At 44.4% G+C, this 17,380-nt stretch overlaps 1 protein-coding gene across 1 annotated transcript in view; it reads left to right on the forward strand.

The window, feature by feature from the left end:
* The window catches only part of wnk2 (WNK lysine deficient protein kinase 2), a gene marked incomplete at both ends in the record, with an annotated part of 72,745 nt that overhangs the window by 38,045 nt on the left and 17,320 nt on the right, over positions 1-17,380 (forward strand). Inside the window, 11 exons of the mRNA XM_084173236.1 lie at positions 105-147; positions 3,925-4,125; positions 4,457-5,355; positions 5,705-5,762; positions 5,905-5,978; positions 7,828-8,435; positions 9,000-9,226; positions 9,524-9,742; positions 10,249-10,347; positions 12,796-12,840; positions 14,505-14,848. Coding sequence (XP_084029362.1) covers positions 105-147; positions 3,925-4,125; positions 4,457-5,355; positions 5,705-5,762; positions 5,905-5,978; positions 7,828-8,435; positions 9,000-9,226; positions 9,524-9,742; positions 10,249-10,347; positions 12,796-12,840; positions 14,505-14,848 — 2,817 coding nt within the window. The remainder of the gene's footprint in view (positions 1-104; positions 148-3,924; positions 4,126-4,456; positions 5,356-5,704; positions 5,763-5,904; positions 5,979-7,827; positions 8,436-8,999; positions 9,227-9,523; positions 9,743-10,248; positions 10,348-12,795; positions 12,841-14,504; positions 14,849-17,380) is intronic.

Raw genomic sequence — 17,380 nt, forward strand, 5'->3', positions numbered from 1 at the left:
GAATATACTCACATGGATGTTTATTCAGAAGCCACACGCACATACACAGGTGTAATACATCTCTCACATGTCTGTTTTCTGTCTTCCTCTCTATCTCTCTGAAGATTCAGCAGCCCGGAGCACAACATCCTGTTTATCAGCAGAATGGTAATGCCCCACTTTTGCTCTCTCTTTTTCTCTCTCTCTCTCTCTCTCTCTCTCTCTCTCTCTCTCTCTCTCTCTCTCTCTCTCTCTCTCTCTCTCTCTCTCTCTCTCTCTCTCTCTCTCTCTCTCTCCCTCTCATCTATCCTGTATCTATTCTATAGTGGATACTATTCAACTTGTTACAAATTGTGCAATAATTTTGGAACATACAGTATATTATAATGGAACTTGGCATTTTGAACCTGGAGCCTGGGACACGGTTCACGACTGGACTGTTGTCATCAGCCTACAGTTCTAAGATCAATAAAGTATGAAAATGTATGTCGCTCTGGATAAGAGAGTCTGCTAAATGACTAAAATGTAAAGATTATGGTCGATATGTATTGTCCAACCACTGTTGTACCCTTTTCGCACCTTCTGATATTTTCATGGATCGAACAATTGAATATGAGAATTTTCAGGATGAATCAAACCACTGTGTTTTTGATTTACCAATATATTTTGTGCGTTTTTTTTATGATTCATAAATACTTTCCTAACCCTAAATAATCTACAAGATCAGAGTGTTTTTAAATCTATTGGTGCTAAAAAGGAGCCGAATATACATGTATTTTGATGGCTTTCTTTCATTTTTCCTTAATATTCGGAACCCTTTTTCTCTCGATAGCCTATATTCTTGTAAGTCTGTTGAGAAAATTCAAATTAAAGGTACAACGTATTTAAAACTTTTTTGATGTAAAGACCCCTGTTTTGTGGACCTGCGTGGTTCTGGTACCGGTTCCGACCGACATTTTTGCTTATAAATCGATCTGTGGACACCATAGATCGATTTAGACCACCGAAATGGCTTGCATTGAGCGGTAGCCCTGATTCTCACGGACACTGGAGAATTTCCACAGATAGAACAATGAGACAGATATTTCACCAGATATTATATAAATGTGAAGCATCCACTTGGCGTTTCCACTCACTACCAAATATGGTAGTGAGAGGAAGCCCAATGGCCAGCAGTGGGAGAAGATGGAAGGAGAGGGATGTTGGCTGACATTCTGCAAATTTTCTCATCGATGAAACATTTGATCTCAGTACAGTTTTCAGTTCCCAAAACTAGAATCTGTTTTGAACAGAGTGGACTAAGTTTTGTAGACTTTACTCTTTGCCAAAGTTGTAAAAAATCGCATTGTTTAGAAGGAGTGCGAAGGCGAATTGAGTTATTGCTCAACCTCCCTACCTCACAGAGTAGGCGTTCCCTAACAGAAATATGCAGATGTATGCTAGAACAGGCAAATAGGATCTCGCTAGCTCGTGCTTGGCTCTACCCACCTCCTTGCTTGTTCGGCCCACTATGACGCATTTGTTCCCATTGGAAATGACAGGCTGTAGTCTATCTTGGTTTAGTTATAAATATCTTTGGTATGTCTCTTTTGCCTGTGTGAAGCAGGATGTGAAATCTGACACCACTTGAAGCTGGGATGTCCCTTCTACCATTTCATTCGCTCTTCCGACTGTCCATCAACTCCTGGCTGAACCCTAATTCACAGCCACTAACATACAGTATTCCAGGAATCCTTACATCGTAGCACAGCAGAAGAGAGTGGTTTCGTCACTGTAGCAAATTCAGAGATCGATTTATAGCCAATACTCAAAAATAATTTTTACATTTACATTTTAATAATTTAGCAGACGCTCCTATCCAGAGCGACATACAGTTAGTGAGTGCATACATTTTTCATACTTAATTCATAGATAAAACATAAAAGAAATGTTATGTTTGTCGTAGACGGACAATATTAATGTGGAATGAAAGCCAAGTTCCTAACGAGTTCAGGAAGCCAAGCTAGAGCTATGTGAGACGTTCACAGCGATTGTGGCAGACGTTTTGATGAAGCGAGACCTTTAGAAAATATACACATTTTCTCTAACACTAAACATACAAATATGTATTTTACAGTTATAAGGAAGGTGAAATCGTGTAGTTAGCCATTTTATAATTTGATTGCACTATATTTAGAAAGCATATAAGTAATTTCAAGCCTTATTCATACAGTTTTGTTGAATAGGAAATACATCATATATATTATTTTAATATTTGTTTTATATTTGTACTGTGTACTTGAGCTCTTGTCTTCAAAGTGATAACACATCAGCAATTTTAAACTTTTTTTTACAAGAAAGGTGAGATTTTAACCTTTCTTGGAGTATGCAGCATTACTAGTTATTGTTTATGGCCCTCTCATGATAAATAATAACTTTTGGGGATTACTTAGATTACATTTTCAATTAAATGTTGTTACATTTAGCTTTGTTTTAAAGACATGGTCTGGAACTTGGGAGACTAGTAAGTATTTTTTAAACCTCCACTTTGGGCTGGATGTGTCAATGTGTTGTTCTACATGCATAATCTATGAGCAGAGTTACTGTTTTACCTCAATTAGCTACGAAATCCCTTGTTTGGGCCAGCCCCCTAGCAATTCGTGTTTCAGCCAATGAACTTCAGCCCCTCACCATTTGAGTGACAGCTAGCAAGATGCACACATAGCAGAGTGAGAGAGAAAGAGAGAGAGAGAGAGAGAGAGAGAGCAATGATGTGGTGCACATATAGTATGTGAGGTAGTACCCAATTTTCGGGGACCACTTTTGGCTTATGAGCACTACTTTCAGAACTAAAAAATATACAAAAGTACCGGAGAATCTCTTTAAAGGGATGGCTTTAGATAAATGTCCTGAAAAGCCTATTGAATGAAAACTCCATGAGAAAATCGGTTGGCCAGCAGGTAGGACGGTTTTCAGCGGTTTAATTAAATGTATTCAGTGCGCGCAAGGGAGCCACTCCTGCATAACCTGTTATGCACCTTGGTCATTCCATGTCATTTAAGCAAGCCACGACACCCACCACCCTGAAATTGTTCTGAAAACTTTTTTGTAATTAGAAATAGCATTCCTGTAGCATTACTTTGTTTACATTTTATTCAATTTTTGTTAAATTAAGCTAATTGATTGCACACAAATTGGCCCTTTTTAATTTAGAGGATTTACATAATATTCTATAACCACCCATGGATCCCCACACCCCACGCCAAATAAATTGTGCGGTCAATTATGTGGTCAAGCCATTCCTCCATGAAAGCAATTAAGTTTGTCCTTAGCAACCTAATGCTTCAACCCAACTCTCCTTGAATAATCCTACAAATGGCAGCTCTCTGAGCTCTCTGGTGCAATTCTCATAAAAAGGCCAAAACTTTGATGGAGAAATGGGCTAGTGTCTAAAATGTTGTGACAAGAATACAATTATAAACCATTGCATGGCAGGTGTATGTTTTTCAATACAATTATTAGAAAACATCTCTATATGTAGTGTGATTAGTGACATTTACCATTAAACCCAACTCAAAATCATATTAGCTTAATTTCGCAGATATCAAATTATATTTCAATAAAATAATGTTTTAGGAATGTTAATCTTATCCGTCTCTAACTACAGAAACGATTTCAGAACAATCTGAGATGGTGGGTGTCAAAATCCTCTTTCTTGTGCTTTTTGGGGTGGAATGACTCACCTGCAAAAGGTAAGTCTGAATACCAACTACTGAGAAGTGCTTAAATCAAAACGCGTAAAAAAGGCATAGAGTCTGAATCGGCCCCATAGTGAGTGGGATGTCTGTGGAGGAAGGTTTTTAAAGGAGATTGTACTAAGAGCTGTGTGGGTGGGCTGAGTAAGTTTGTGATGTTTTGATTGCCATATCTGTTTGACTGTACTTTCTCTCCCTCTCTTTCTCTCAGTGCTCCACACAGGGAAGAGATGGTTCATCATCTGCCCAGTGGAGGAACCTCCCACCTCCAGCCAGGATGGAACTACAAACATGACTGCTGATGGGACTACAACTACTCAGCCTGACGGGACTACAATTGCACAGCCTGATGGGATTACGGTGCCTGGCCAGACTGCTGAGGGTGGCACTGCAGGGACTCCTTCAGGCAGAGGTGACTTTGTTTCCATGTGACCATTTCAACATGACACGATCCTGGTCGAGCCATGCTACCATGCTGCCCTCTAGTGCTCAATGAATGAACAACGTCCTGTCAACATCAGTAGTCAGCCGTGTGTACAAATACAAAGCTCCTTTGTCAAAGCACTATTGCAACACAGTGCAACACAGTGTCAGAATGCTACAAATACAATATTGAGTTGTTATGTTGAAATATGTGTATGTCTTTGGATGTGGTCCTATTGTAGAATGGTAGGTTAAGAGGATAATAGTCCTATTGCCTTTCTGTCTATAATCTTCGGTCTTCTTTTGGTTTTCTCCTGCAGTATCAGCGTCATCCTCCATAGCTAACTCAGTGTCTGGGGGGAGTGGAGGCTATGGCCTCTGTAGCCCTCCCATCCTGTCCTCCACAGACCCTCTCCTCCTGGCCATGTCCCATGTTCCAGCCCCCTCTGGCCCCCCATCTGTCCACCCAGGACCTCCTCCAGAGGGCCAGGCCCACAGCTCTACCCTGCCCAGGGTGCATCACACCCAGCCAGCCTCGGCTCCTCCAGCGGCCCCCTTTGGAGGTCTCCGCAGCTCCCTGTCCGGAGAGGAGCACCAGGGAGGAGGGCGTCTGGGTGCCATCTCCCCCATCCACGCCGCCCAGCAGATGGCAGAGATGGCGTGCGCTGCCTCCATGGTGGAGGAGGTGCCCTGTTGCCCGCTGGTCATGCCCCTGTCCCTGAACGTGAGTTGTGATGCCCAAGGGGGCTCAACTCCTCTCACCCCTCTGCCCCCCCAGGACCCCTCTACTTCCTCAGCCAGAGAGTCCCTACAACTCTCCTACCCCTCCATTTCCCGCAGCGACCGCTCCCAGCAGCCCGTGGTGCTCCAGCAGCCTTTCTCCTCAGTGGGCGGAGCCAAGGTCCCCTCGTTGCCCCAGAGCCCCGCCCCCCACCAGCACACGGCAGGGGGGCCCAGTGAGTCGGACGGGGAGGGTCGAGGGGTGGGGGGTCGGGGGGGCTTTGTGGACAGCACCATCAAGACTCTGGACGAGAAGCTGAGGAACCTGCTGTACCAGGAGTACGCCCCCATGTACCCATCAGGCACTGCTGCGGAGACACCTGGCTCAGGGACAGAGTACGTCCAGTCCCCTCCTGGGCCCGACAGTGCCACCCTGGGGTCAGGAAACAGCACCCCTGGACCCATGGGGGAAGGGCGCTACCGGACAGGGGAACAGCTGGTAAACACAGAACATGTCATCCATAGAACTCATAGAAAACATTCCAAATGGCACCATATTTTCTAAATAGTGCAGTACTTTTGACCAGAGCCCTATGGGCTCCATTTGGGACTCAAACATACTTTCCGTTCTGAGATTATATATTTTTTCTTTACCCACACCCCAGACTACATGTAAAGTAAATGCAATCTATCGATACCATTCATCCTTACATGTTGGCCATTCTCCCTTTAAAACGACTGCACTATATTCTCTCCCTGTCAACCCCCACTCCATACCCTCTCTTTCTCTGCTTCAATCTTTTACCTTCTCTCTTTTCTCAACCCTCCCTCACCACTCTTTCTTTCAGCCTCAGATTCCAGAGAGGATGGACAGTTTAAGCGCCTTGAGTGATTCTGCCGTGGGTGGTATGTACACTACTGTGTTGTATGTAGGCTACAATATTATAGTGATCCCTCTAACAGCTGTCTGGTGTGAAAGTGCAAAATCACAATATATTGTAGTTATAAAGAGAACCTAGACAATCTCTCTCATTCTCTCTGTCTGCAGTCCCCATGTCTAGGAGAAAGAACATACTCCACTCTACCTCCTGCTCTGGCTCGGGCTCCCGTGGCCGGTCTAAGGTACTTTACTGTATTACATATGTGACAGACCGCCTCGATTCGGTCTTATGTAGCAACATTTGAAATTGTGTTTTTTACATTGGATAAAAGTAGAGACTGTATAAATTGTATATCATACACTGCAGTTGAGGAACAATGGGAAAGTAATTCTGCTTTGAAAGTTGATAAACTTGTAACCCCACTTTTGAGAAAATGGCCCTTGAATGTTTTGGTAGACCTACTGGAGAGCTCTTCTTTGTCTACACCGATTCAGCATCGTTCACACCCTCTTAAGCCTTAGCCCCACTCATCTCTTTAAGGATTCACATGTGAGGCCATGTGGTAAACACACGCTGTATCAAATAAAAGTTTATTTGTCACATGCACAGGATACAGAAGGTGTAAACGGTACAGTGAAGTGGTTACTTGCATAGTAGCAATATCAAAAACAGAAAGTGTCCAGATAAAAATATTTTATACATATTTTATCATTATTAGATGACGCTTACCCGACACACTTGTCTAAATTGATGGGTCATGTGAAGGAAATGCTATAACCACACCCCAGCCACATCTAGCTAAGTGGATTGGTCACCATTGTCTAGACATGTACATCTGTTCATGAAATACAATAGATGGCTGTAATCAACCCCAGACACACCTGGCTAATTTGATGGGTCATGTAATAATCCGGCCGAAGGTGAGTATTTTGTTTAGACAGGTAGCTAGCTAAACAATGAACCGGCATAATCCCAACTCATACTACTACCAATACAAACATTGTCATAGCTGTAGTATGAATCTACAGGTAGCTAAAGCTAACAAACTAGGTTCAATGTTAGCTATGCAAATGGATTTCTGATTCGAATTATATTAATACACATATCATACACGTAACGTTAGCTAGCGAGCCAGCAAGCTAATGTTTGCTAGCTAACTAACAGTACGCTTTTTAACTTTCTGACAAAATTAGGAATTTATATCTGAAAATGTAGCTAGAGTCTTACCCATATACATGGATGAACTCTTCACGGTAGACTGGAACCATTTAACTCAGTTTTGTTTGGACCTACATCTTGTTTGGCCAGCATTGTGTCACGTCACTCCGGTTCACACTGACCGTGGCGTGTGCAGAAAGTAGCCCATCACTTTTTCCAACTGATCTGTCGATAGCGCCTGCTAAATTCAGGGCATCAATGTTGTTGAGAAAAGTAGCAACACTTTTGTAGTTCGATGGCTAACATTATATCTTTCAAAAACAGCGCGGTAGAAAGGACTGTCAACACATACTGAGCAGCTCCCATTATAAACAGAAGCATGCTACATGGCAGACCGATCCAAACTCATCTCCCGGCATGTCCAGCCCATCCATTATCTCAGCCAATCATGGCTAGCGGGAAGGTTGCTGTCTTTTCCGTGACTAAACCAACTAGGCTCCTAATTTAACAATTTTATTCGTATTCATGGATGGAATACAAGTTTGTTATTGAGACTCATGAAAGTTCACATGTTCCAGAAGCCTTTTCTGCCAAAAAACGCAGTTTACGTTTAAATGCCGCTCCTGTGAAGTAGTGAAGGGTGACATACGCCTAGTTTCCTGAAACAAGTCACATATTTGTTCCCAATAGTCATTATCCACTACTACCTCTAGAGGTGCAATACCTCTTAGTCACGCCTACATACAATGCCCGACTATTGGACGTTTTCAAATATAACTTATTTTTTAAAACGTCTTATAAAGTTTGTTTTGTAGAGTAAACGGCCAATGTGGTATTTTAGACCGATATTATAATTACCTGCAAAGGTATTAACTTGTAAGTGGCTCTTTAAACAATAACTTTGTCATTGCTGTTGTCATCCATGTCTTTAGATTATCATAAGCCCTCCTGACATGGTGACAGGAGGAGAGCTGAAGCAGAGGAGTTGGAGCAGCGCTGCCTCCCCGGCACACCCTGCTGGCCACTTATCAGACCACCGCAGCAGTGCCCAGGCAATGGCCATGGCCCCCTCCACCACCATCGGACGCTTCTCCGTGGTCAGCATCGAGGACGACGTCACCCTGAGGACCCGCGGCAGCCGCTACTCCGCCCCGCCCGATTTCTACCTGGATACACCCCCCTCCATGGCCAAACGGGGGTCGCTGCCTCGCGCCTCCATTACCACTTCCATGTCTGTTGATGTTACAGTCCACGCACACCCACGCTTCCTGTCATCGGACTCGGGGGCGGAGAGTAGTCCCGCCAAGCTGGCCCCGGCCACGCCTTCACGGCACGGCCGCTTGGGGGAGCGGAGAGGAAGTGACCTCATGAAGAGGGCGGTGGCCTTCCTGCGCCGTTCGGGCCGCAGTAGTAGTGTGCAAAGCTCTGATTCGCCGAGCCGGCAGGGGGGCGTGCATGGCTCGGCCTATGTCAGTAGTGATAACGACTCAGAGATGGAGGACTCGGATATGAAGAGAGAGCTGACCAGACTCAAGGAGAAGTAAGTTGTGTGTGTGTGTGTGTGTGTCTAGAACAGGGGTTCCCAAACTTTTTTGCTTCGTGACCCACCAATTGAAGTGTCTTTTGAGTCGTGACCCACATAGGGGTTGAGCGGTGAAAAAAAATACACAGACCAAAGAATAATAAAAACAAAATTGCAGTTTCAAAGCTAGTCTCTTGCAATTCCACACAATTCTATAAAAACATTTTTTAAGCTAATTTCGTACGGTCTACGCATTTTGACATGGCTAATGCTGTGTTCTTATTCTTAAACATTATAACAAAATCAATGAGGGACTGATTGTCTAGCTTTTACTTTGTTGATTGTAAATTCTCAAAGAATAGCTCCAATTATCTTTTCTACATACTTTCTATTTGGTTCTAGTCATTTATGTTTACACTGAAAGCGTTTTTCTTTCAGTTATTTTATTTATATTTTTGGGGGCAATGTCATCCCGCGACCCACTTTGGACCCCTGCCACGACCCAGAAGTGGGTCCCGACCCATAGTTTGGGAACCACCTTACCCTTTATCTAAACCTTTCTCTCCTCCCCCTCCCCACCAGGCATTTGAAGGAGATCTCGGAGCTGCAGACCCACCAGAGAGGGGAAATAGAGCTGCTGTACCGCAGGCTGGGTAAAGCCACTCCACCCCCCCTAGGTCTCTCCCACACAGCTCCCCCCAAGAGGAAGAGCAAGCACAAGCACAAACTGAAGGCTGGCAAACTCCTCAGTCCTCTGGTACAACAGCTGAGGAACGTCACCACCAAAACCAGTGATTCTAGCAAAACCAGTGAGTATGAGGGCATCGAAACCAGTCACTCCACTGATGGTGTTGAACTGAGAGATACGCCTGGGAATGAACCTGGCTTGAACCCAGCTTGTCTGCGCAACTTAAGATTGCATCAGCCAACTAAAGCCTGGGCAGGTCCTCAGGTCTCATGCAAGTGAATAGAGTAGCAGAGTTAAGTTGTAATATATGGGCCGTGGTCAAAATAATTGCACTAAATAGGGAATAGGGTGCAATTTGTGATGCACTTTGTCTATCTGTGCAGGTTTCTGTGTGTAGTATTTATATTGGTCTGTGTAGGTGAGCCTACAGTGAGTCTGAATGGGTCTCCAGCAAAAGCTCCAATCCAGTCAGACATCAGAGCCCGTTCAGGTACCAGTCACCTGGCTACCTCCACCTCTGAGTCCGTCCAGACCCAGCAGCCCTGCTCCCTCAATGGCTCCCTCTCCTCAGACAACATCTACGCTGGAGCTGGACTACACGGAGAGGGGACAGCTCCACCCACTCCACCAAGCCAAGGTGACCCACAAACTACATGTCCCAACATGCAAAAGGAGACACTATCAGTAGAGTTTCCAAATTCCGGTAACTTTCCCAAAATTACCAGGTTTTCCAGAAATGCTGGTTTGAGGATTTCAGATTTCCTGTTTATTCCCTCCTGATTCTGTGAATTTTCCAACCGGGAGTTCTGGAAAACCTGGGAATTTGGGGAATGTGATTGGAATTTTGCAACCCTAACTACCTGTTTTATTACATTAATTTCACCCAAATTACAAGCAACAGATACAGACATACTCATGTTTAGAGGAAGGGCTGCAATGGGATGCCTTAGCAAATATGTTTTATATGATGGAACACAAAGTTACATTGACCTTTATCAGGCATCTGCAGCCTTTAACATATGGTTCTGATAGGTTGCTGTTCAAACTCATCTCTAATGCAGGTTCTGGTCAGAGCTGTGTGCTCTTCTTACCCTGGTGTTCTGTGTCTTCTCTCCTCCTTTCCTCTTCTCCTCCTCTCCACAGGCTGGTCCGCTTACCCTCCACCGCCTGAGAGAGTGACCTATAAATCCAGTAGCAAACCACGCGCTAGATTCCTCAGTGGGCCTGTGTCTCTGTCTATCTGTTTGTATCTCCTCCTCTCCTCCATTGCTCCACCACTCCACCACTCACTCTGCTTCTCGTCCTCCTCCACTGCTCTCCTTCCTCTCCTCCTCTTCTCATGTCTTCCTCTTCTTCTCTCCTCCTTGCCTCTCTTTCTCTTTACCCAGAGTCAAATGACTTAGAAAATATGTTTTAAAAAAACACACACACAAAAACACTGTTTTCCAGACTTTGAGATTACGTTTATTTTCTGTTCTGAATGAAAGTTGAAAAGACGTATTTTCCGGACATTGAAAATACATTTTTTTCTGGGCAATGAAAATATGTATTTTTTGGGTTATTGTTTCTATGGCCATATTTCAACCGTACATAATTGTACTTATATGTAAATGTTAATGAAGAAAGCAATATATCACATTACAGGAAAATTGAGCAAAATGAAGATTGCAGTATAGAATGAGGTAGTCCCCTGGAATGTATTTCAATTAACAGGTGTGCCTTGTTAAAAGTTAATTTGTGGAATTTCTTTCCTTAATGCGTTTGAGCCAATCAGTTGTGTTGTGACAAGGTAGGGGTGGTATACAGAAGATAGCCCTATTTGTTAAAAGACCAAGTCCATATTATGGCAAGAACAGCTAAAATAAGCAAAGAGAAACGACAGTCCATCATTACTTTAAGACATGAAGGTCAGTCAATCTGGAAAATGTCAAGAACTTTGAAAGTTTCTTCAAGTGCAGTCGCAAAAACCATCAAGCGCTATGATGAAACTGGCTCTCCTGAGGACCGCCACAGGAAAGGAAGACCCAGAGTTACCTCTGCTGCAGGGGATAAGTTCATTGGAGTTACCAGCCTCAGATTGCAGCCCAAATAAATGCTTCACAGAGTTCAAGTAACAGACACATCTCAACATCAACTGTTCAGAGGAGACTGCGTGAATCAGGCCTTCATGGTCGAATTGCTGCAAAGAAACCACTACTAAAGGACAACAATCAGAAGAAGAGACTTGAGCTTGGGCCAAGAAACACGAGCAATGGACATTAGACTGGTGGAAATCTGTCCTTTGGTCTGATGAGTCCAAATTTGAGATTTTTGGTTCCAACCGCTGTGTCTTTGTGAGACGCAGAGTAGGTGAATGGATGATCTCCGCATGTGTGGTTCCCACCGTGAAGCATGGAGGAGGAGGTGAGGGAGTGCTTTTCTGGTGACACTGCCTGTGATTTATTTAGAATTCAGGGCACACATAACCAGCATTGCTACCACAGCATTCTGCAGCGATACGCCATCCCATCTGGTTTGCGCTTAGTGACCCAAAACACACCTCCAGGCTGTTTAAGGGCTATTTGACCAAGAAGGAGAGTGATGGAGTGATGCATCAGATGACCTGGCCTCCACAATCACCCGACCTCAACCCAATTGAGATGGTTTGGGGTGAGTTGGACCTCAGAGTGAAGGAAAAGCAGCCATCAAGTGCTCAGCATATGTGCAAACTCCTTCAAGACTGTTGGAAAAGCATTCTTCATGAAGCTGGTTGAGAGAATGCCAAGAGTGTGCAAAGCTGTCATCAAGGCAAAGGGTGGCTACTTCGAAGAATTTCAAATAAAAAATATATTTTGATTTGTTTAACACTTTTTTGGTTACTACATGATTCCATATGTGTTATTTCGTAGTTTTGATGTCTTCACTATTATTCTACAGTGTAAAGTAGGAGTGTCCAAACTTTTGACTGGTACTGTACGTCTATGATTGGTTCACATTTGGTATGATCAGGACTAAAATCAACGTCTATGGACGCTGAAATCAAGGCTGGTTCTGGGCCGGATCAAATAACGACGTCTGTGGATGTTGAAGTCAAGGCCTTGGTGTACTGACCATTTAAAAAATAAGAAGTCCGGATGTCCTCATCCTCTAGCTCGTTTTTTAAAGATTTTTTTCATCCCACCCTCTCCCCTGTGTCCCTCTGATTCTCTGAACTACAGTGAATTGTCTCTCTCTGTCTGTTGTGCTTGGCTGAAGAGTAGTGGATGTACGGTATAGTAGTAATGCACTGCAGCAGTACTGTGTGCTCAGCTCACTCTCACTCTCTGCTCCTGTCTGTCTGTCTGTCTGTCTGTCTGTCTGTCTGTCTCTGCCTCTCTGCCCTTGCAGTCCTGCCTAGTGGACCCTGTCTGCATGGCTACACACAGCCACTGTTATGTTGCGCCCTGTTGGTTACGAGCTCTCTCTCTCTTTTGTTCTCTCTCTCTCAGACCTCTCACCATTCTGTGGCTCACTTCTAGAGTGACTGCATGATAGGCTGTCCAGCCGTATTCAGATAGTTGTCTAAACCGTGCTTTCCCACAGTGTTATGTATATGATGATGTTGCATCTGGCTTTTGAGCAGATCTTTGTAGCAACGTGACTGTATGTTTGAACTCTATGTGTGTTTATGTCTTCATGCTGCATGGAGTCCTAACTCTGTTTGTCTCCTAGGGTCAACTCTGAAACGACTCTGCCTTGGTAAAGAGCGTGGTAGGGGTAAGTATAACTTGCAGCAAAGACATTAGCCATTTGGAGAATTCCTAACTATTTGTTGTATTTATTTATTCATTCATTTATTTATTATTGTAGCTAATCATGTACCCTGTTTTCTTTCCTCAAAGTTCCTCTCATAAGTAAGAGTACAAGGACATTTCATTAGATTAGAATGCATTTTATAAACAAGAGGAGCCATCTAGTGTTCATTTTAGCTACATTTACTTAGATAACATGTTTCAGCAACAGGGCTAGTTGGAACCAGAGTATGTGATCAGAGTTGAGCAGTCGGAAATCCCGCTCATCTCTCGCTCATGTCCTTTCCAACCGCTCCAACCACTCCGATAAAAACCGCTCCTCCCTTACAGGAAGAAAAGCTGCCGCTCCATTCATTAAAATCACCATTTAACCAACACCCATCCAATTCTGTGACTACCTGGACCTACCATTTGGTTTTGAAGTATTGAAACCAAACCATATGATTTGAATGAAAATTATTTTAATAAACAACATGAAAAGGTGACTGTAAGAAGTGCTCATCATTTGAAATAGGCTACATATACACACTGTAAATAGGTCAGGAGCCAGACAGGTCGCCTAAGAAGGAACGGAAATGTATTATTTAGGCTATATTATTAGCCTATTATTTCAAGGCTATAGCCTACAAAGAAATACATTGTGAAGCATTTGCGAGTACAACACACTAGGCTGGCAGGAATATTATAGCGCTCAGCATTTAAACTACATTTCGTTGTATTAAATCATTATAGTCTATAAATTGTGCATATAGGCTGTGACTTACTTAGAATTAAATCTAAATGAAGCGAAAAATGCCTTATTAGGCTCAGTCTACAGTGCCATTGAATTCATTTTTAGAAACACGAGTTTGGCCAAAGTCTGGCTTCAGGCTCATGCGATGGTGCTGTAGACTGAGAATACCCTCTCCACGCTTACAGAGCCACTGGGGATGCTACACACTCCTCAGGCCACTCTTGCCAGGCTGGGCAGGGATGCAGAGTTTTTAATGTATTTTTCTATAGGTAGGCCTAAAGGTTTTTAGGCAAAATAACCCTATCAAAACAGAAAGCTCCTTGAAATAGGTATTGTAATATGTCAGGCCTGTTGGGCCAAAATCAATTATAGCCTATTGTATAGATAATATGACTTTTAAGAGACTTTGCTACAATGACACACTTAGCTAGCTACCCACCTCATTCCTTTCTGTTAGCATGTGCACTTGGTAAGTACACCATCATGCTTTCGGGATACATGTCTTTTCAAATTCCAAAGTTATTCTTTAGTTGTGGACACTACATCACCACACTCTCTCTCTTGCTCTTGGTCCTCCTCATCTTTGTAAGTCACCTTGTTTTTGCACCTGTGTGTTTTATCAGTTTCTTTATAAAAATATTTACCGAACTCCATGACAGCAAGGGGCTATAGCAGCACACAAGTAGCCTACAAATGCATGCCAGGCCGGGCAAGCCCTGAGCTCCTGAAGCGAGCGGTAATGGAGAGAAATTGGAGCGGGTGAGATGGCCGACGCTCCAGCCTTTGGGAAACTCGCTCCGCGTTCCAAATTGCGCACTCCTAGCTCTGCTCCAGCTCCGCTCACATACTGTGGTTGGAACTTGAGGCAGGGTCTAAACAGTATGTCCATCTCCCAGGGACTGGATCAGGCCCAGGTGCATCCAACCAGCCGTCCCAACAACAGACAGCCAGCTCCACCCCTCCTCCCCACCAGCCAATAGCAGGGTTGGCCCAAGCCCAGGCCAACAACAGCAACAACAAGACAGGCACCTACACCGGCACTTACCCTGGCGCCTACACAGGCTCCTATGCAGGGTCCTTCACAGACGACCTCCACAGGCTGGTAGATGACTGGGCCATGGAGGCCCTGGCTGTCTCCTGGCGGCCGCGGCCCAGTTCCCTCAGCCTCAGTTGGCAGCCGCTTTGGAACGACGACCCCATGGGGCCCAGAACCATAGCCAGACTGGCCAGCACTCCAGATGTGAGTAGTTGTTGGATACGGTATGTATCTGTGTTTAACTGTTTATGTACTACGCATTATTTATTAGTAGGGGTGTAGCTAAATGGGTTCAAATAGTGTTTGTTTTCTTTAAAATTATAAAATTATTTAACTGCACTGATCATTTCTGGCACAATAGAACCAGGGTGGGAAATGTACTTTTTGGTCTACCAGCCACTGTGGTAGGTAGATGAAAAAATCTACCAGCCACTCAGATTTTTCACCAGCCAAAATATTTTCCTGCCATAATTACACACACACAAAAAAAAAATGATCACCATGCTTTGTAATATTTGTTAAACAAGAAATGTATTACCAGTAATAAGTAATGTGTTATATTGCTCAATTAAATTAAATGTTTGTGGCCAGAATATTTTATCCAATGTACAGTATGTTAAAATAAATAATTTCAAAATCAAATCAAATCAAATCAAATATTCTTTGTCACATGCGCCGAATACAACAGGTGTAGACCTTACCGTGAAATGCTTACTTAGAAGCCCTTAACCAACAATGCAGTTCAAGAAATAGAGTTAAGAACATATTTACTAAATAAACTAAAGTAAAAAATAAATTAAAAGTGACACAATAAAATAACAATAACAAGGCTATATACAGGGGGTACCAGTACTGAGTCAATGTGTGGGGATACAGGTTAGTCGAGGTAATTTGGACATGTAGGTATGGGTAAAGTGACTATGCATAGACAATAAACAGCGAGTAGCAGCAGTGTAAAAACAAAAGTGGGGGAGGTGTCAATGTAAATAGTCCGGGTGGCCATTTGATTAATTGTTCAGCAGTCTTATGTCTTGGGGGTAGAAGCTGTTAAGGAGCGTTTTGGACCTAGACTTGGCCTTCCTCTGACACTGCATAGTATATAGGTCCTGGATGGCAGGAAGCTTGGCCCCAGTGATGTACTGGGCCGTACGCACTACTCTCTGTAGTGCCTTATGGTCGGCTGCCGAGCAGTTACCATACCAGGCAGGATGCTCTCGATGGTGCAGCTGTATAACTTTTTTGTGGATCTGGGGACCCATGCCAAATCTTTTCAGTCTCCTGAGGGGGAAAAGGCGTTGTTGTGCCCTCTTCACGACTGTCTTGGTGTGTTTGGACCATGATAGTTTGTTGGTGATGTGGACACCAAGGAACTTGAAACTCTCTACCTGCTCCACTACAGCCCCGTCGATGTGAATGGGGGCGTGTTCGGCCCTCTTTTTCCTGTAGTCCACGATCACCTCCTTTATCTTGCTCAAATTGAGGGAGAGGTTGTTGTCCTGGCACCACACTGCCAGGTCTCTGACCTCCTCCCTATAGGCTGTCTCATCGTTGTCGGTGATCAGGCCTACCACTATTGTGTCATCAGCAAACTTAATGATGGTGTTGGAGTCGTGCTTGGCCACGCAGTCGTGGGTGAACAGGGAGTACAGGAGGGGACTAAGCACACACCCCTGAGGGGCCCCCGTGTTAGGATCAGCATGGCAGATGTGTTGTTGCCCACCCTTACCACCTGGGGGTGGCCCGTCAGGAAGTCCAGGATCCAGTTGCAGAGGGAGGTGTTTAGTCCCAGGGTTCTTAGCTTAGAGATGAGCTGTGTGAGCACTATGGAGTTGAATGCTGAGCTGTAGTCAATGAACAGCATTCTCACATAAGTGTTCCTTTTGTCCAGGTGGGAAAGGGCAGTGTGGAATGCGATTGAGATTGCGTCATCTGTGGATCTGTTGGGGCGGTATGCGAATTGGAGTGTGTCTAGGGTTTCCAGGATGAAGGTGTTGATGTGAGCCATGACCAGCCTTTCAAAACACTTCATGGCTACCGACGTGAGTGCTACTGGGCGTTAGTCATTTAGACAGGTTACCTTCGCTTCCTTGGGCACAGGGACTATGGTGGTCTGCTTGAAACATGTAGGTATTACAGACTCAGTCAGGGAGAGGTTAAAAATGTCAGTGAAGACACTTGCCAGTTGGTCCGTGCATGCTCTGAGTACACGTCCTGGTAATCCGTCTGGCCCCGCAGCCGTGAATGTTGACCTGTTTAAAGGTCTTGCTCACATCGGCTACGGAGAGCGTGATCACACAGTCGTCCAGAACAACTGGTGCTCTCATGCATGCTTCAGTGTTGCTTGCCTTGAAGCGAGCATAAAAGGCATTTGGCTCGTCTGGTAGGCTTGCATCACTGGGCAGCTCGCGGCTGGGTTTCCCTTTGTAGTCCGTAATAGTTTGCAAGCCCTGCCACATCCAACGAGCGTCAGAACCGGTGTAGTAGGATTCAATCTTAGGCCTGTTTTGACGCTTTGCCTGTTTGATGGTTCGTCTGAGGGCATAGCGGAATTTCTTATAAGCGTCCGGATTAGTGTCCTGCTCCTTGAAAGCAGCAGCTCCAGCCTTTAGCTTGGTGCGGATGTTGCCTGTAATCCATGGCTTCTGTTTGGGATATGTACGTACGGTCACTGTGCGGACGACTTCGTCGATGCACTTATTGATGAAGTGACTGAGGTGGTATACTCCTCAATGCCAT

Source organism: Coregonus lavaretus (genome assembly GCF_964263955.1).
Source record: "Coregonus lavaretus genome assembly, chromosome: 12".
NCBI classification, from domain to species: Eukaryota; Metazoa; Chordata; class Actinopteri; order Salmoniformes; family Salmonidae; genus Coregonus; species Coregonus lavaretus.